Source organism: Martes martes, assembly GCF_963455335.1.
Source record: "Martes martes genome assembly, chromosome: 3".
NCBI lineage: Eukaryota > Metazoa > Chordata > Mammalia > Carnivora > Mustelidae > Martes > Martes martes.
Genome location: NC_137890.1, coordinates 11,228,120 through 11,248,809, shown reverse-complemented (window position 1 = coordinate 11,248,809; position 20,690 = coordinate 11,228,120). Strand labels below are relative to the sequence as shown.

The 20,690-nt window shown below is 38.3% G+C and overlaps 1 protein-coding gene across 1 annotated transcript in view; it reads left to right on the top strand.

The window, feature by feature from the left end:
* The window catches only part of TM9SF2 (transmembrane 9 superfamily member 2), a 63,584-nt gene that overhangs the window by 24,415 nt on the left and 18,479 nt on the right, over positions 1-20,690 (top strand). Inside the window, exons 5-11 of the mRNA XM_080798194.1 lie at positions 78-207; positions 1,252-1,376; positions 3,148-3,259; positions 4,508-4,587; positions 5,392-5,500; positions 11,984-12,116; positions 15,025-15,144. Of these exons, the coding sequence (XP_080654320.1) occupies positions 78-207; positions 1,252-1,376; positions 3,148-3,259; positions 4,508-4,587; positions 5,392-5,500; positions 11,984-12,116; positions 15,025-15,144 (809 nt within the window). The remainder of the gene's footprint in view (positions 1-77; positions 208-1,251; positions 1,377-3,147; positions 3,260-4,507; positions 4,588-5,391; positions 5,501-11,983; positions 12,117-15,024; positions 15,145-20,690) is intronic.

The window sequence follows — 20,690 nt, the reverse complement described above, 5'->3', positions numbered from 1 at the left end:
TATGAACTGGTAACAGTTTCGGGCACTATTTCTTAGTCATGTTTGACGATTTCTAACTTGACTTATTTTGTGCATAGGATTGTGGATAATATGCCTGTAACATGGTGTTACGATGTTGAAGATGGTCAGAGGTTCTGCAATCCTGGATTTCCCATTGGCTGTTATATTACAGATAAAGGCCATGCAAAAGATGCCTGTGTTATTAATGTAAGTTCGTGAAAAACTCTATGCTATTTTTTTTTTTAATTTTTTTTAAGGATTCAGTCTTTACCTGGACAAAATTTGTTATATTCATTGGATGAGTACAGTTCAGATGTTCTGAAGCACAGCTACTTAGATCTTAAACCTCGACCCAATTAACAGTGTGTAAATTTAATTCTAGAACTAAACTAATTGAGATTTAGTTCCGTATTCACTGAGAGTGTCTTATATGCTAAGCACTATGCTAAGGGCTGGGACTTTGTATGTCCTGATGCTATTCAAAGTCACATTCATAAATCTTACATATATTTTTTAATAGGTAGATTAGTGGAGTATCAGAAAGACCTCATTATAAGTTCATGAAGTTTATATTATAAATTTAAGTCCATAAAACATTATATTGCAAAAGTATGGTATTATAACTGTTTTTAAAAGGTAAATGCCTTTATGACCCTTCTTTTATATTTAAAAATGGTAGCAAAGTGAGGGTGTTAATACAGAAAGTATTAAAATTATTGGGAGTATATATTAAATGTTGTGTAATCAGGTCAGTCAGATTTAATCTCTTAATATGACTTGATGGTAGAAGTTAGCATAAGCTTGATCATGAAACTGGTTACATTGGCTAATGCTTTTGGGAAAATAGACCAGAAACACTTGAATCATTTATTGGTTTAGTCTGAAGTTATAAAACTTGCAAGGAGGAAGAGTGTTGAAATGTATTAAGATTTAGCATGCTCATAACATGTAATATTTTAAAATTTATTTTAAAATTTATTTTCTTTTATCATAAGTGGAAAAATAGAAAATATTAGATGTGTTCTTTTTAACAGGTAACTACTTTTATGTAAGAATTAAAGCATTAAAGAAACATAATTTGTACTCTGCCAATTATTTTTGGTTTATAGAGTTTAAGCTTAAATCTTAAACGTTTTTATGGGGAAGGATTAAAACTTTAAGCTCAAAATTTCCTACTTGTTGTGCCTCATTTTAAAGTTTTGTTTTGACTCCTGTATAGCCAGTTTTCTACCTTTAAGTTCTGTTCCACAGTCAGAATTCCATGAAAGAGATACGTTTTACATCTTCAACCACGTTGACATCAAAATATACTATCATGTTGTTGAAACTGGGTCCATGGGAGCAAGATTAGTGGCTGCTAAACTTGAACCAAAAAGGTAACAATACAAACAGGTCAAAAACTTTAAAACTGCAGGCGTGCCTATCCAGTTCAGTCGGAAGAGCATGTGGCTCTTGATCTTGAGGTTGGGAGTTTGAGCCCCACACTGGGTTTAGAAGTTACTTAAAGGGAGGGCATGTGGCTGGCTCTGTGGAGCATGCAACTCTTGATCTCAGGGTCATGAGTTCAACCCCCATTTTGGGAATACAGCTCACTTAAAAAATTAAATTAAATAAAAAGAAATTAAAAAGTAAGTAAACATAAGTGAAATTATTTCCAAAGAATAAATATTGGGGCCCAGTTAACTTTTTTCTTTTATCAGTATTCTGACATATAATCTGGCATTTCAGGATTGGTTTTACTAAAATTCTCTTTAGTGTGATTTGTTACTGAGTTGTGGGTTGTCCAGAGAAATCATACAGATATCTTTTTTCCTGTTATGGTAAGTGGTCAAACCAAAGTGCCTTTTTCTTTTGTTTTTTAGTCAGGAAGTTTTGACAGCTTTTCTTTGTCAACTTGGGAGTGGAGAATGTAAGTGGTTGGGACAGTGTTTATTTTATAGTAGAAAAGCATTGCCTCTAATATTTGCAACATGACCTCTCATCAGAGGCCCAGATGAGGTGATTCTATTTTTTTAAGTAATCTCTGCATTCAGCGTGGGGCTCAGACTTAAAACCCTAAGATCAAGAGTCCCACACTCTACTGACTGAGCCAGCCAGGCGCCGCCTCAAATGAGATGATGAGTGCTATCATTTCTAAAATCTCCATGCACTATTAGATGCCTTTGTGTGACAAGTCATTGAAATTGGGTCTCTTCAGGTTGTCAGTATTTTTAGTATGAAAGTACCTGTCAGTTATTTGTGAGATCTTTTTTTGATTGAGTGTTCCATTTTTTTTAATGTTCTCCCCTCGGCACCCCAACCCTGCCATTGAACTAACCCTTTTCCCATGCCACTGCTGGGAAAGAAATGCATGCCGTGGCGTCTGCGTGCTTCAGTTGGTTGAGCCTGGGACTCCTGATTCCAGCTCAAGTCGCGGTCGTAGGGTCCTGGGAGCCAGCTCTGCGTGGGCCTCCATGCTCAGCGCTGAGTCTGCTTGAGATTCCTTCTCTCCCTCTCCCCCTCCTCCTGCTCTCGTATACACACACTCTCTCTCTCAAAATAAATAAAATCTTTAAAAAAAAAAATCTCTCCGTCTCTCTCTCTGCCCTTCCCCCATCTCACTTGTGCTCTCTCAAAAAAAATGCATTCCATTATAAGAGGGCAGTTAATTTAAACTCCCTCAGTATTTATTTTTGTTACTGTTTTTTTTTAGATATTTATTTATTTACGAAGATTTATTTCAGAGAGAGCCCACTCGTGTGAAATGGGGGAGGGACAGAGGGAGAGGGAAACAAGGAGACTCCTCGCTGAACAGGGAGCCGTATGGGGGATTTGATCCCAGGACCCTAACATCATGATTTGAACTGAAATCAAGTGTTGGAAGCTTACCCAACTGAGCCACCCAGGTGCCCCCTTTTTAAAGATATTTAATGCTCTTCAAGTATAGTGCTTTTAAAAGTTTGTTTCAAATTTTGAAAAATTTCTTACACATACTTGTAATTAAGTTCCTCACTCATATGAAGTAAATATACCATTAAATGTGACATGAGTAATTTTGCCTTTGACTATAGTAGCATGGTCAAATATGTACAGAATCTGTAGTCTTTTTAACCTCATTTTTTAAAACTGTACTTTATCAACATCTTGCCAAAATGTTCCTTCCCACAGCTTCAAGCATACCCATATAGATAAACCAGACTGCTCTGGACCCCCCATGGATATAAGTAACAAGGCTTCTGGGGAGATCAAAATTGCCTATACTTACTCTGTTAGCTTCCAGGTGAGTTTGTTTGTATCTCTGGTATAACATAGAAATTGATTTTAAATTCATACTACTTAAACTAATTAAAAATATTAATGATTAACCTTGTCATACAGACATGCTTTTAATGAGCTGACTTGGAATAGTTTGTCAGTGCACCAGGCAACATAATTGCACTCAAAACTAAGTCTCCATTTAAATGAGAAGTAGAGTAAATTGGAGAATTGAACCTGATTAAATGTTAAGTCAGAGGAGATACATAAAAGACAAAAGGTAGAAAATAGGCATAGAGAATGGTATGAACATGTCAAAGATTTATGTAGCAAGCATTTGGGAAAGCAACACTATTTTAAAGTCTGGATTAGTATAAACTTTAATGGAGGATTTCCTGTTAGTAGATGATTTATATAGGTTCTTAAGGAATTAAAGGGAGTGTTTTCATTAATGGAGAAGTTTCTTAGGAGAAAAGTAAAAGTTCACTTTATGAGAATCTGAGGCAATATTCTACCTCTACTTTTTTCTTTTTTTTTTTTTTTTTAAAGATTATTTGAGGGAGGGAGAGAGCGCACACGTGCGTGTGGGAGGGAGGTGGATAGAGGGAGGGTCTTAAGCTGATTCCACACTGAGTGCGGAGCCTGACTCAGGGCTCAGTCTCACCACCCTGACATCACAACCAGGAGTCAGATGTTTAACGAGCTGCACCACCCAGGCGCCCCTCCACCTCTGTTTCTAATAAACTATCTTGGTGGTAAAGTGTAGTTGTGACGTTTACTCTCCCCATATAGCCATTTTGCAAGCCTAGTGCAATGAACACTATATATTTCTTTCTAGGTAATAAGAGCTCATTGTGCGTGACACCTGCCAGATGCTCAGTACGACTCTGGTGTCTCATAAGTATAGATAGATGGCATCAAAGAGAATAAAAAATGAGTTATACCACTCAGTTTTCTGAAAAAAAAAAATTAAAAATACAGCTCTGAGTTTTAATATCTAAAATAAACTTTTGTTAGTTAAAATTTAAAGCAAGACTTTAACTAGATTCTTTTAGGAACTCTTTTATTATTTGTTATTGCTGAATCTCATTTTGATTTTCCCAAGACTTGAGTTAGAGCTAAACTTTGTAACTCATGACTAATCCAAGTTATGATAATGAGGAATTACATTTGTTAACTGAATGGAAGGTCAAGCTATGAGTGGAAGTGTTTGGATTCTTAATATACTTTGTCAGCAAATGCTTATTTAAAGAGTTTTGTTTTATCTCCCTAGGAAGATAAAAACATCAGATGGGCATCTAGATGGGACTATATTCTGGAATCCATGCCTCATACCCACATTCAGTGGTTTAGGTAAGAGTACAGAGTTAATCCACTTTATGCTCTGGGCTTACTCTATGTTTTGTCCCTTTGAACATATCCTTCATTCTCTAATTCTCTCTAGTTCTCCGGAAGTCTGGGCTTTTAATCGGGTAGACTTGTGTTCAGTCCTGGCCAGATCACTGTGAATTAGGCCAGGGCACCCATTTATTCAGAGTCCATTTCTTTATCTGGAAATACCTGCCTCACGAGACTGTCCCTGTGGATAGAAGGAGAATGAATGAAACAGAACATTTGAGCACCTTACCTGAAATGGAAGAAGCCACTGCTCATGTTATGACTATTTTTTTAATTATTATTATTATTATTATTATTATTATCATCATCATCATCATCATCATCATTGACAAAGCATGACTTCAAAATTTTTATCTGGAGAGTTGTTCATGGTGCCGTCACTCTCCTTTTTCTGCTTTGTTGACTACCTTTTGACACTCATTAATTTAAGAGAGTAAATGTGTGTGTCAATAATTTCTTGAAGACACCGACCTTTGTTGGTCCCTGTGGCTTATAGTGTATTTATTTGGGCGTAGTACTTACTTAATCATGTGGACCACAGATAAAAAAAATTCTAGTCCTCAACGGATTATGATAAGATTATTATGATAAGTATATAAAGTTCTGTATCCACTAGAAGGACACAGAACAAAGCTCATTGAATCTGTTGGATTTTAGGTCAAATTTTGATTGTGATCAATACTGTTTTAATATTACTGAATAAATATTTTAAAAAGGAAATAAAGCTACAGATTAATCCTGAAATGTTTATTTCTACAGCATCATGAATTCCCTGGTCATTGTCCTCTTCTTGTCTGGAATGGTGGCTATGATTATGCTACGGACACTGCATAAAGATATTGCCAGATATAATCAGATGGATTCTACAGTGAGTGAAACATTTGACCTGTTCTTTGGTCTGCTAAGGATAGTTTTATTTTGTTCTTTGGAAAAAGTTGAAATAATGGCTTTAGACAGAATCTTTCTTCTAAAAAGTTACCTTGAATTCACCTTTTCAAATAAGAAAATGATCCTCAAGAATTGGTGTTCTCTAGCAGTGTCACACTCCAGCACTCAGAGCTGCACTGCTGACGGCCCCGTCTGTGTTAGTGGACTGGGGCGGAGTGGGCGTAGGCGCACAGCTCCAGGTCTGTCCCTGTTCTCACATACGCGCTGTCACCTCTCAGATTTTCCATTCCCAGCCTGCACCCAGCTTGTGAAACAGCAAAGTTGAGTGGAATAACTCCCAAGCAGTTTTTGTGTGTGTGTTTAACTTTTTTAAAATTAATTTTCACTGAATTTTATGATTTCAACCTTTTGATATGTTCAAAGCAATTTAATGTCCCAATCTCATTTATTCTCAAAACACTTCTTACATAATGTTATATACTTTTTATGTTTTTTTATTGTATAGCAGCTCTTCGATAAAATTTCCACAAGTGACTTGTAATGAATACAAAACACTTAGATTTCATTGCTTTCTTTTCCCCAACTTCTTAGCCTTTCCCCCATAATTTTTCTATCCTAATTAGAAAAAGAACATATTTATGTTTATAAGCTTTTAAGCATTTTATGCTACAGTCTCTTTTCCATTATTTTTACTGATTATTTTATTAAATATTTTATTAAAATAATTTCAAAATACTCTTCATAATTGGCAATTTCAAATGATTGATGAGGTAATGGTATTTCCTTCTTCATTTGTACCGAGGTGCCGTGGGAGCTGAGAGGCCATGGCACCCCTGCTTCCACTCTTGCTCCCATTCCTTTTTCCTCCCTGACTGTAGTGATCCGAGCAAGTCTGTTCGGGCATCATTCAGATCATTCACTCCTGACCACAGCCTCCAGTGGCTTCCCATTTCATTCAGAGTGAAAACCAGAGTCTTTTCTTTTCTTTTTTTTTTTTTTTTAAAGATTTTATTTATTTTTTCATGAGAGACAGAGAGAAAGAGAGAGAGAGAGAGAGAGGCAGAGGGAGAAGCAGGCTTCTCGCTGAGCTGGGAGCCCGATGCGGGACTCGATGCCAGGACCCTGGGATCATGACCTGGGCTGAAGGTGGACACTCAACGACTGAGCCACCCAGGTGCCTGAAACCCAGAATTTTTACAAGGGTTTGTAGGCCCTACAGTGCCCCCTTGGAGCTCTGCTCCAGCCATACTGGCCTCCTTGCTGTTCCTCAGACGTGTCAGGCATGTTCTCACACCTCTGGCCTTTACACTTGCTTTTCTCCACCTCAGATGTTACTTACTCCCTCATGTATTTACATAGCTCCCTGACCTACTTGGTCATTACTGAAATAGGATCTTCCCAGTAAGACCCTCCTGACCATCAGGTTAAAATTACACCTCCTTGGCGCCATACGCATCCATACCTTCTAAGTTTTCTCTGGAGCACTTATCACCATCTAATGTACTCTATATTTTACTTAACTTGTTTCATTACTTATCTGGCTTCCCAGTATGAGTACATATTCAAGAGGGATTTTTCTGTTTTACTCACTATAGTATCTCTGGTGGTTTTTGTTGTTGTTGTTGTTGTTGTTTTTTAAGATTTTATTTATTTACTTGAGAGAGAGAGAGAAAATGAGAGGGGGAGAAGGTCAGGGGGAGAAGCAGACTCCCCGTGGAGCTAGGAGCCCGATGCAGGACTCAATCCTGGGACTCCAGGATCATGACCTGAGCCGAAGGCAGTTGCTCAACCAACTGAGCCACCCAGGTACCCCTATCTCTGGTGTTTTAAACCGTGCTGTGCCTTTATAGTTGGTGCTCAGTAAATGTTTGTTGAATGAATGGATGGATGAGTCATTCTTTGATGTACTAGCCCCGTTGATGCATTGCTGGGCTTGTGATAGGTATAAAGGTATCCAAGGATTATCTTCCAACTCTAACCTACCCCCCCCCCCCCGCCCCGCAAAAGTGAGCTGTGACCAGAGCGGGAAGCAATGCAGGCACAAGAGGATGGAGTTTTCCTTTGAGTCAGTCCTTACATAAAGTCTCTAACCAACTGGGAGACTAAACCTTGGGTCAGTACAAGGGAGTTAACCTGTCTCCTCCTGTATTAAGCATGGATTCTTGAAGGGGAACAAAATGATTCTAGGTTAGTAAGTGCCTTCTGATTCTTGTCAGAATCAAGTAGAAAATCCTTTGAGGTAAAGTCTCCCAAATTTAGGTTTGTAGAATTCCCCCAATTTAAGATCAGTAAAGTATGATCTGGGGGTGCTTGGGTGGCCCAGTCGGTTGAGCATCTGACTCTTGATTTTGGCTCAGGTCATGAGCTCAGGGTCATGAGGTTGAGCCTCATGTTGGGCTCTGTGCTTGGCGGGGAGTCTGCTTTCCCAAGTCTGTCTCTTGCTCTTCCCTCAAACCACCCCTCTTCTCTAAAATAAATAAATAAATCTTAAAAAATGATCTATTAGAAATGCCCCAAAATCTACAATAAAAACAAGTTTAGACCCCCCCTGAAGATTTCAGATACTACCAACTCTTAACTACAGAGTATAAAGTGTTTGAAAAAATAAGAGGAATATTTAGACAAAGGAAACACAGTGTGTCCCAGCAGAAGAAATAAAAAGAAATCCACATCTAAATCAACTGTGACAAAACCATAGAACACCAGAGGAAAAAAGATCTTAGAATCAGCCAGAGGCAGGGAGAAAACTTGAGCATCTGCAAAAGAAAAACAATTAAATTGGAAATGGAAGTTCAGAGATAAAACATCTTAAATCAGTCAGAGATACTAACTCTTTACATGGAATCATGTACCCAGAGAAGGTATCTTTCAAGAAGAAGGATGAAATACCTTTTTCAGGTGCACAGAAATAGTGCACCACAGACCATTACTGAAGGAATATCCATAGAAGTAAACTTGAGCAGTGAATCAGTCAATCCATTGATCGATCAGACCTGAAGAAATTTCTATAGAAGTACTTCAGCAGAAAATAAATAAAAACCAATCCTAAATAGATATTTAGCAAGATGGGTGAACAAAAAGATTCCAACTAAATATTTTCTGTTTATAATAATAGTCTAAATTTGGAGATAGCGAAAGGGTATCAGCAGAGAAAAGACAAATTTGATGTATATAGTATTGGATGAAGTGGGTGGCCATCTGGTTAAAAAATAGATTCCAACCTTATTCCTTATGTTAAATGAAAATGTAAAACTGTAAAATACTGGAATACATGAGAAGTTATTTTTAAATCTTGGAGAAGGGTAGAATTTTTTAGGTACCACAGAGAGCCAGAAGTTATAAAAGAAGTGATTGCTCTATGATTACATGTTTAAAAATTTTGAATAGGAAGAAATACCATTAAAAAGTCAAATAGGAAAATATTTAACACATATCACAGACAAAAAGTTAATTCTTCATAAATAAATCTAAAATCGTTATGAAAACTATCAGCAGCCCAGTAAGAAGCAAGGCATGGCACATGAAAAGAGAGTCCATTAAAAGGAAACACAAAGGACACCTGGATGACTCAGTCAGTTAAGCGTCTGCCTTTGGCTCAGGTCACAATCGCAGGGTCCTGGGATCCAGGATCGAGTCCCGCATCAGGCTCCTTGCTCAGCGGGGGCCTGCTTTTCCCTCTTCCTGCAGCTCTGCCTCTTGTGTGCATGTGTGCTCTCTCTCACACTCTCTCTGACAAATAAATAAAATCTTCAAAAAAAAACCAAACCACACAGATGGTTCTTAAACATATAAAAAGATGTAGCATCATTCATAATAGAGAAATGCAAAATAAAACTGCAGTGCAAGGTCGTTTGCTCCTCTGGCACCCTGGCAGAAATTAAAATGTTTGATCATGTGTTGGGGGATTGAGGACATGAGCACTCTGATACATAGTTTATGAGAACGTAAATTGGTGTAACTTACGAAAGCCACTTTGGCAATATTCGTTTATAATGTAAATAGTTTGACCCAACAATTCAGTTCTTAGAAACTAACGTGGATGCAAAGGTTTTTGTTACTACTGCTATTTTTCATTTTAAAACTATATTATTCCTTATAATTAAAGATGTTAAAGAAACCCAAATACTCATTAATAGGGGACTGATTTTATCAATTACAGAATGTCCTTGCAGTGAAATACTGTGTAATCATTAAAAAGAATGAGGTAATTACCTACAAAAGCGGAAGCATTTCCATGATATTATTAGACTAAAACAGCAAGGTGTGAAATAATGCATATAATATGCTACCATTCATGCAAAATGAGAAAAGGTGTTCATGCATTTCCTTATGTATAAGTAGAGTATCTCTGCAAGGATAATAAGCAACTAGTCACATTTGTTTTCTCCAAAGAAAGGGGACTTGGCCCTTTATGGGAAACTTAGTTTTCACTTAACTCTGAAATTTTTAGTGCTTTTTCAGTTAAAAAAAAAAAAAAAAGTAATCAGAACTGTCCCTCGTCTGTAATACTACGCCACCTAAAAAAAGAGGTGAATGTACTTTTTCCCCCTCATACTTTTAATGTAAACATTCACAGAAGCACAGAGATTAGTATACCCATCACTGTGATCAAACAGTTCTCAGCTCATGTTTAGTCTTTTTTAGAATCCCACCAGCTCCTCTCTTTCACTTATTTTGAAGCCAGGCCCTAATATAATTTTATTTTATCCATTTAGAGCTTTTTTTTTTTTTTAAGATTTTTTTTTTAAGATTTTATTTACTTATTTGACAGACATAGCAAGAGAGGGAGCACAAGCAGAGGAGTGGGAGAGGGAGAAGCAGGCTTCCCGCTGAGCGGGGAGCCGATGCAGGGTTTGATCCCAGGACACTGGGATCATGACCTGAGCTGAAGGCAGTCACTTAACCAGCTGAGCCACCCAAGCGCCTCAGAACCCATGTACTTTTAATAAAATTTCAATTTTGTACATTCCTCAAAAATGACCAAGTAGAGTATAATTCCCTGGTGTATATGGAAGTATTTTGATTTTTGCTGTTGTCTTATATTACCATTGTAAGAGCAGGATAAGTACCTATATAAAAGTTTCCATGTTTCAAATTTCAGTTGATTTATATTTTCTAAAAAATATATTATCAATAGCATTGTATGCTGCTCACAAGATAGAAGTTTGGGAACTTGGGTTAGAAATACATCCTGAGGAAATGTTGAGAAATGAGGCTGAAAAAGTAACGGGGGCCAGACTCTGAAGGACTTGTAAGCAGCAGTTTGAAGGTCACAGGGAAAAACTCCTAAAGAATTTGAAACAGCACCACATAGCTGCGTTTGTGATGTAGAAAATCACTTTGAATGTTATGTAGGAATCATTCAGAGCAGGGCAAGATTAAAGGTACAGAAACCAGTCCAGAGGTGGTTATGGAATTCCCAGAGATAGGATGGTGGCAGGAAAGAAAAAAGGAGCTGGAGAGATAGGTACAGTGGGTGTTTAGAAGGTGGGATGGAATACTGATGGACTGGTTGACTGTGGAGAAGGTGGAAGAGGGAAAGAGAACAAATGACCCAGTGTTTTGGTCCAGAACACCCAGTTGGTTAAGGGACCCTGCTGGATGCCGTATTGAGAAGTAGCTGAATAGAAGCAAGGGCAGGAACTCTGAGGTCAGTGTGGCGTATCCTGCAGTAGCCAGCTAAGAGGTGATGACCTGAACCGAGGGCTAGTGTTGGGTTTTACTGAAATATCTTGGAGGCAGAGCTGAAGATTTGTTTAAGGACCATATTCAAAGTGTGAAAAAAAGGAAGGAATGAAGGAGGATTCCAAGGTTTGGGGAACCGAAGGGCTGGCAAGATGGAGCTTTTACTTTAGGTGACCGGGTTGGGGGCGGGGGCGTGTTGCTGCAGAAGGAGTATAGGTAGGGAGAGGGAATCCATTCAGTTGTGGATAATTCTATTCAGGATGCTTGTTAAACAACCAAGTGGAGCTGTTGATTAGGCAGATTGTGTATGTGTGTCTAGAGATCTGGGGAGCAGTTAGGGCTGGTGGCAAACTTATTCATATGCTCATAGCTAAGTCTGCTCTACCCAGCAAAGTAGCTGTGAAACCTAATACCGTTCACTCATTTTGGAGATTAGTAAATGTAGATTAAGAAGGGTAGAGTATGAATAAAAATTAAGTCAAGTTGGATCATAAAACTTGACTAGAACTAGGTAAGTATCACATGATTTTGTTTATCTTTTTGAGGTTTCTCAATATATTCTTATAGACCTTAACATACAACATTCCTTTAAAAGCAATTCAGAAAAACTATACTATACCTCTAGAAGGCAAACTTCATAAAACTTTGGATTTGGAATAAATACTAACATTTGTAAGTTTAAAAAAAAATTCTGTATCAGCATATTCACCAGTGAACAAACTGTCTAGCTGTCCTGGTGATACCACATGTCAATTAAACAACTTCATTCCCTTTTTAGGAGGATGCCCAGGAAGAATTTGGCTGGAAACTAGTTCATGGTGATATATTCCGTCCTCCAAGAAAAGGGATGCTGCTCTCAGTCTTTCTTGGATCGGGAACACAGATTTTAATTATGACTTTTGTGACTCTATGTAAGTATTCAGTGAGAATTAAAAAGTAGAAAATACTTTTTCTAAATAATATTTGAGAACCGGTTTTCTGGGACACCTGGGTGACTCAGTTGGTTAAGCATCCAACTCTCGATTTCAGCTCAGGTCATGGTCTCCCTCTGTCCCTCCCCCTGCTTGCACACTCAAGCGTTCTCTCTCTAAAATAAATAGGTAAAATCTTAAAAAAAAAAAACAAACAAACACAGAAACCAGTTTTCCTAAGTGTAACTAGGCCAGATTGTTTCTAAGAGTCCTTTTGACTTTTAAAGCACTTTTAAGAGTGCCTTGGCTGTACGTTACTTGGAGGCAGGGTTGGCTGTGCCAGTAAACGGACTTCATATCACCCTTACGACTGCAGAGAGACAAAGCCTTTATCGTGGAGTTGGAGCTGAAAATGACAAGGTACCTGAAGGCCATCTGGGTCTGAGTCTGGGTGGCTTGGAACCAGGGTCATGCAGGTTGACTCTGCCACCCCACCAGGAGCAGTATGATGAGGATTCCAAGGCATTTTTGGCTTCCACTGAGGGGGGGGAAAAAGGAGAAGAGGGAATGGGACAGGAAGCTTTTTGTAGACCTTCCTCATCGTGGAAGGATTTAGGAAGCAAGACCTTTCTTTCACTAGCAGTGTTCAAGAGAGAGCTTCCTACACACACACACACACACACACACACCTCTCGTCTTTGTGCCCCCTGAAAATCTTCAGAAATGCTGTTACTTAAATTTTTGTCAATTAAGACAACTTTTTTTTAATAGCCCCTCCCCCCCCCTTAGAGTTATTGATCAGCCACAGGGCTGGTTCTGAGGTTGCTGTATGGGAATACAGTATTTCTGCAGTTTTCCTAATTGTAAGAGAAAAAAAGGTTTATGAATAGGGTTTTCTGAATTTTGCTTTGATTTTCCTTATGTTTCCTTACTGGTGCCTTCTGATGAACAGTAATGAATGAATTATTGCTGGAAGAATTCAGAAATCCCTGACCTTTTAATAATTTTTTAATGAACATTTGTTCTTATGCTTGATTGCATATTAAATATGTAATACTAAAGTCATTTTACATTAGTAAAATTTTCCACATTTTTATGATGGAACTATATAAACTTTATAAAGAGCATTCTCACTTCCAGATGTTGGAATAAGTTTGAGAACCACTGAGTTACACCTCTAGGCTTACTTTGAAGACTAATCTGACAATTAACTGGAACATGTATCTTTATCTACTTAGGTAGGAAGATGCAGCTGTGATGAGTAGGCCTAGAATTCTTAAGTATATTATACGGAACCGGGTAGGCTGGGAGAAGGCATCAGGACAGAGGTTTGGATACAGCAGGAAGACGGCATGAAGGCATTAGATCCCCAGAGACCCGGGTAGAGCTGGAGCAGAGTGGATGCTTCAGGATGAAATTCTGCTTGAAGATTTTGTTGGGAGTTGCCTTCTGTCATCATCTGGTTCTTGTTGGGGTCTGCTAGAAAGGGAATTCATGAGGAAGGAAGGTTTCAGAGAGCCTAGGGATCATTTTCTCTAAATGCTCAAATATGAACTTTCTCCTTCAGTACAGTCCAGTTCTCAGTTCTGGGGAGAATAAAGGGATACACTTTGGTTGAAATTCTGATAGGTCTTCTAAAGTTACCCTGGTTGGTTTCCTACTTCTGAGGTTCTCTATTGCCCCTCAGTTGGTGCCGATCAGGTGTGGGTGGGTAGGTGCTTGATTGCGTACACCTCGGAAACACTGGGAACTTCCTTGGTCCTGGGATTAGAACGCCACTTAGATTTCTTTCTGAGCAAAGTCATAACTTCTGAATCCCAGCTTAATGCCAGGAATCGCTACAAATAATAAGATAGCATTTTTATTCTTATTAGTCAGATGGGTTATATAAGGAAGAACAAATAAAACCAACCAACTAAAGAAAGGTGGAAACCAGAATTTCCCCAGATCATTGACCAAGTCCTTTATTAACTCGTATTCAGAAAGCTAATGATACTATGAAATCTTTGTTCTCTTGTTTTATTCATTGATTAGATTCTGTCTTTTGTGTCTGAATGTTATAAGGTATTTTTCACCCCAGAGGACCCAGTATTATTATTATTTTAGATTTTATTTATTTGAGAGAGTGAGCGAGAGAGAGAGCTCAAGCAGAGGGGGAGGGAGAAGCAGACTCCCTGCTGAGTAGGGAGCCATATTCGGGGCTTGATCTTGGGACTCCAGGATCATGACCTGAGCCAAAGGCAGACACTTAACTGACTGAGCTACCCAGGCACTGACACTCCCAGTATTATTTTAAAAGGAACAAATTGGGACTATTTCATGGTGAGACTATCTTTATTCATATCAATTTTTAAAAGCTGTATTTGACAGGGCACTTGGGTAGCTCAGTTGGGTTAGGCATCCAACTCTTGGTTTCAACTCAGGTCATGATCTCAGGGTCATGGGATCGAGCCCCAGATCAACTCTGCTCAGCACGGGGTCTACTTGAGACTCTCCCCCACCCCCAACTTCTCTCCCCTCATCTCCTTCTGGCCCTCCCTAACTCATGCTCTCTCCCCCACCCCCTTCTCTCTCTCTAAAAAAATTAATCTTAAAAAAAAAAAGCAAGCTATACTTGAATCGGAAGAGCTGAAAGCACTTATGAGCACCCAGTCAGCCTTCCCTGATAATAGGAAAGTTGGGGTCTTATGGACCTTAACAAGAAATATCCAAAGTAGAGTGTGCTTTCTTTATTACTCTGTTAATGTAGTACCTTAAAGTATTGCTACAATTTAGTGTGGCCATATGGTAAGACAGTGTATTCATGAAATTGTATTTGGTTTCTTGTTTAAAAAATGAAAGGGGTCTTCTATCACTTCAGAAAGGAAACAGTAATAAAATTTATAACTTAAAATCACTTATTTTTTAGTTTTTGCTTGCCTGGGATTTTTGTCACCTGCCAACAGAGGAGCACTGATGACTTGTGCTGTGGTCCTATGGGTGCTGCTGGGCACTCCTGCAGGCTATGTCGCTGCCAGATTTTATAAGTGTAAGTAAGAGCCACCCTGACTGAGTGTCAGGTCAGGAATCTTATCTGCGCCGTCACTGCACCTGAGCCTAGGTGTCCAGTAGGTGATTTTCTTAAAATAATATGTATTATAGGTACATATCTTTATGTAAAAGAAGCTTGTGATATGGATGACCATCCCTAGATTTTATGTGTTAAAAAATGTTTATACAGTGAGGTAAGCACATTTAGGTGCTGCTTATCCATCATCCCTTCTGTTCTTTTACTTTTAAGTTTTAACATAAGAGGTTTGAACAACTTAGATTTGCTACATACATAGAAATGTATATAGACTAATAAAGGAAGATAATATACTTATGAGTATCACTGGTTTATTAGCTAAAATAAGTAATGTATATAGTAATACCTTTCTTAAGAGAGGTCATGCTAACCTGACCATAATTTAATTTGCTTTTATAATTAGTTGCAACCTCTTGTATCTTGCTATCTAAAAGTAAAATAAAGTTCAATGGAAAAAAGGATCAGGACCACAGGGTAAGGACGGGATATGACTAGATGACTTGGAAAGCAATTTTGCCAGGGTCAGTGAATGCCAGCATTTGCCATGGAATCCTGAAGTCTGTTGAGATGATCTCATAGGTAATCTGTAATTTAAAGTGACAGGGAGGAGGTAAAAAACTCATGCTCTGAAAACTAGAAGACATTGATGAAAGAAATTGAAGACACAAACAAATGGAAAGATATATACCATACTCATGGATTAGAAGAATTAATATCATTAAAATGTCCATACGACCCAAAGCAATCTACTGATTCAGTGCAGTCCTTACCAAAATACTAATAGTATTTTTCACAGAACTAGAACAAAGAAACCTCAAGTATGTGGAGTCAAAAAAGACCCTGAATAGCCAAAGCAATCTGGAGAACGAGCAAAACTGGAAGTATCACAATCCAGGATTTCAGATAACACTACAAAATTGAAGTAATTAAAACAATGTGATACTGTCACAAAAGTAGACCTGGATCAGTGGAACAGAATAGAAAGCCCAGAAACTCACATTTATATGGTTTGTTAATCTATGACAAAGGAGGCAAGCATATTCAATGGGGAAAAGATAGTGTCTTTAAAATGGTGCTGGGAAGACAGGACCACTTTCTTAAATCATATGCAAATATAAATTTAAAATGGATTAAAGGCCTGAATGTGAGATCTGAAACTGTAAACCCCTAGGAGAGAGAAAATGTGTGTAATCTTTTACATCCGCCTTAGTGGCATATTTATGGATATATTTTCTCAGGCAAGGCACACAAAACCAAAAATAAACGATTGGAACTACACCAAAATAAATAGTATTGTCCCTTTGCAGAGTAAATGACAAGTATTTTACGTGATTTCATTTATATGTGGAATCTAAAAAGCAGGGGAGAAAAGTAGACTCTTAAATACAGAAAATAAACTGGTGATTGCTAGGGAGGAGGTGGGTGGGATTTGGGCAAAATAGATGAATTAAGATGTACAGACTTTCAGTTGTAAAATAAGTCATGGAGGTGAAACGTACAGCATAGGAAATGCAGCTGGTAATACTGTTGTATGGGGACAGTGACTATATAATGGTGAACACTGAGTAATGTGTAGAATTGTGGAATCAGTATGTTGTGCACCTGAAACTAATGGAACACTGTGTTAATTATACTTCAATAATAAATGGGGGGGGGGAGTACTCACAAAAAAAAAAAAAAAAAAGATGGATGATGAGACAGAGCTAAGGTTGACGTGAATAAGGTTTGAGATAGAACACGGTTGGGTTACATAAACATCCTTAAAGTGATGTTGGCTGGACCCAACCCCAAATAGAAGTGTTAGTTAGACTTTGCCAGATATAATGCTCTCCTGAAAACATGAAGTCCTATACGTACATGTGTCTGTGTTTTACTCTTGGTGGATTTGTCAGTGGTTTTTTTTCTTTCTTTCTTTTTATCTGTTACTAAAGGACAGAGAATTGGAGGTGTCATGTGTGTTTTAACGCATGTGAGATACAGTTGGAGCCCTGCCTCCCGTGCAGCACTCTCTCTCTCAACTCTGCTGGCTTTTTTTCAGTTCCTCCGTCAGACTGTGTACCTTCACATCTGACTGAGGACCTCACCCCGTGCTCTTCCTTGTGCTGGAAGTTCTAGCTCATTCTCCTGCTCAGCCCAGACACAGCCCTCTTTAACTCCTCTGTTTTCCCAGCTGCACATGAATCAGGCAGAACATTCCAAGAGGTGCTGTTATGTGGCCCCAGTCACAAAATACTTCATTTTATAGAATCATTTCTTATGTTTCAATAAATATTATTTGACTTTTTATTGGAATTCTGTTAAACCCAGAATTAATACTTTCACAGTAGTTTATCGGTAATGCTGTGAATTCAAATCATATTCATATAATTTGTCATTTTGTTGTAGAGCAAGTGGTACTTAAACTTGCTTATAAACTATTAAAACATTTTTTTAAAAAATCAAAGCTGTTGTCATAGCCAGTTTCATCTCCAACTTTTATTTATTTATTTATTTATTTATTTATTTATTTCTTTTTCATCTTGAACTTTTAAACTGGAAGCAGAGGAGTACTTTCATTTTTTTTTACTCTGTATACTTTTTAAAAAATTTTTAAGTGGGGAAAAGAAATTAGGAACAAAGATTAAAAAGTGCATAAGCAAATTCTGTGAAGTGGCCAAAACCCTTCCACTCTTCTTAGTCACCTGATCTGACACACTGATCTCCCACCCCTGCCTATACTCCCTACCAGAAGCTGCAGTGCAAGAGGATTCCTAAAGATGTAGACCAGCTGTAGAAATTTAAATGCGCTGCGCTTTAGGCTTGAGGGTTCCTAGTTTTAATGCATTTCTTTTTTTTTTTTTTTTCTCAGTAAATCTGTATTTTTTTTTTTTCAGCGTAACAGTATTCATTGTTTTTTCACCACACCCAGTGCTCCATGCAATCTGTGCCCTCCCTAATACCCACCACCTGGTTCCCCCACCCTCCCACCCCGCCCCTTCAAAACCCTCAGGTTGTTTTTCAGAGTCCATAGTCTCTCATGGTTCACCTCCCCTTCCAATTTCCCTCAACTCCCTTCTCCTCTCCATCTACCCTTGTCCTCTATATTATTTGTTATGCTCCACCAATAAGTGAAACCATATGATACTTGACTTTCTCTGTTTGACTTATTTCACTCAACATAATCTCTTCCAGTCCTGTCCATGTTGCTACAAAAGTTGGGTATTCGTCCTTTCTGATGGAGGCATAATACTCCATAGTGTATATGGACCACATCTTCCTTACCCATTCATCCATTGAAGGGCATCTTGGTTCTTTCCACAGTTTGGCGACCGTGGCCATTGCTGCTATAAACATTGGGGTACAGATGGCCCTTCTTTTCACTACATCTGTATCTTTGGGGTAAATACCCAGCAGTGCAATTGCAGGGTCATAGGGAAGATCTATTTTTAATTTCCTGAGGAATCTCCACACTGTTCTCCAAAGTGGCTGCACCAGTTTGCATTCCCACCAACAGTGTAAGAGGGTTCCCCTTTCTCCACATCCTCTCCAACACACGTTGTTTCCTGTCTTGCTAATTTTGGCCATTCTAACTGGTGTAAGGTGGTATCTCAATGTGGTTTTGATTTGAATCTCCCTGATGGCTAGTGATGATGAACATTTTTTCATGTGTCTGGTAGCCATTTGTATGTCTTCATTGGAGAAGTGTCTGTTCATATCTTCTGCCCATTTTTTGATATGATTATCTGTTTTGTGTGTGTTGAGTTTGAGGAGTTCTTTATAGATCCTGGATATCAACCTTTTATCTGTACTGTCATTTGCAAATATCTTCTCCCATTCCGTGGGTTGCCTCTTTGTTTTGATGACTGTTTCTTTTGCTGTGCAGAAGCTTTTTATCTTGATGAAGTCCCAGAAGTTCATCTTTGCCTTTATTTCCTTTGCCTTTGGAGACATATCTTGAAAGAAGTTGCTATGGCTGATATCAAAGAGGTTACTCCCTATGTTCTCCTCGAGGATTCTGATGGATTCCTGTCTCACGTTGAGGTCTTTTATCCATTTTGAGTTTATCTTTGTGTACGGTGTAAGAGAATGGTCAAGTTTCATTCTTCTACATATAGCTGTCCAGTTTTCCCAGCACCATTTATTGAAGAGACTGTCTTTTTTCCACTGGATATTTTTTCCTGTTTTGTCAAAGATTATTTGACCATAGAGTTGAGGGTCCATATCTGGGCTCTCTACTCTGTTCCACTGGTCCATGTGTCTGTTTTTATGCCAGTACCATGCTGTCTTGGTGATCACAGCTTTGTAGTAAAGCTTGAAATCAGGTAACGTGATGCCACCAGTTTTATTTTTGTTTTTCAACATTTCCTTAGCAATTCGGGGTCTCTTCTGATTCCATACGAATTTTAGTATTATTTGCTCCAGCTCTTTGAAAAATACTGGTGGAATTTTGATTGGAATGGCATTAAAAGTATAGATTGCTCTGGGCAGTATAGACATTTTAACGATGTTTATTCTTCCCATCCAAGAGCATGGAATGGTCTTCCATCTTTTTGTGTCTTCTTCAATTTCTTTTAGGAGTGTTCTGTAGTTCCTCGAGTACAGATCTTTAACCTCTTTGGTTAGGTTTATTCCGAGGTATCTTATGGTTTTTGGTGCTATAGTAAATGGAATCGATTCTCTAATTTGCCTTTCTGTATTTTCATTGTTAGTGTATAAGAAAGCCACTGATTTCTGGACATTGACTTTGTATCCTGCTACATTACTGAATTGCTGTATGAGTTCTAGTAGTTTGGAGGTGGAGTCTTTCGGGTTTTCCATATAAAGAATCATGTCATCTGCGAAGAGAGAGAGTTTGACTTCTTCCTTGCCAATTTGGATACCTTTTATTTCTCTTTGTTGTCTGATTGCTGTTGCTAGGACTTCTAATACTATGTTGAACAAGAGTGGTGAGAGTGGGCATCCTTGTCGTGTTCCTGATCTCAATGGGAAGGCTGCAAGCTTTTTCCCATTGAGGATGAGATTTGCTGTGGGTTTTTCATAGATAGATTTGATGAAGTTCAGGAATGTTCCCTCTATCCCTATACTTTGAAGCGTTTTAATCAGGAACGGATGCTGGATTTTGTCAAAAGCTTTTTCTGCATCAATGGAGAGGATCATGTGGTTCTTCTCTCTTCTCTTACTGATTTGTTCTATCACATTGATTGATTTGCGAATGTTGAACCATCCTTGTAACCCAGGGATGAATCCTACCTGGTCATGGTGGATAATCTTTTTAATGTGCTGTTGGATCCTGTTTGCTAGGATCTTGTTGAGAATCTTAGCATCCATATTCATCAGTGATATCGGTCTGAAATTCTCCTTTTTGGTAGGGTCTTTGCCTGGTTTGGGGATCAGGGTGATGCTGGCTTCATAAAAAGAGTCTGGAAGTTTTCCTTCTGCTTCAATTTTTTGAAACAGCTTCAGGAGAATAGGTATTATTTCTTCTTTGAAAGTTTGATAGAATTCCCCAGGGAATCCGTCAGGTCCTG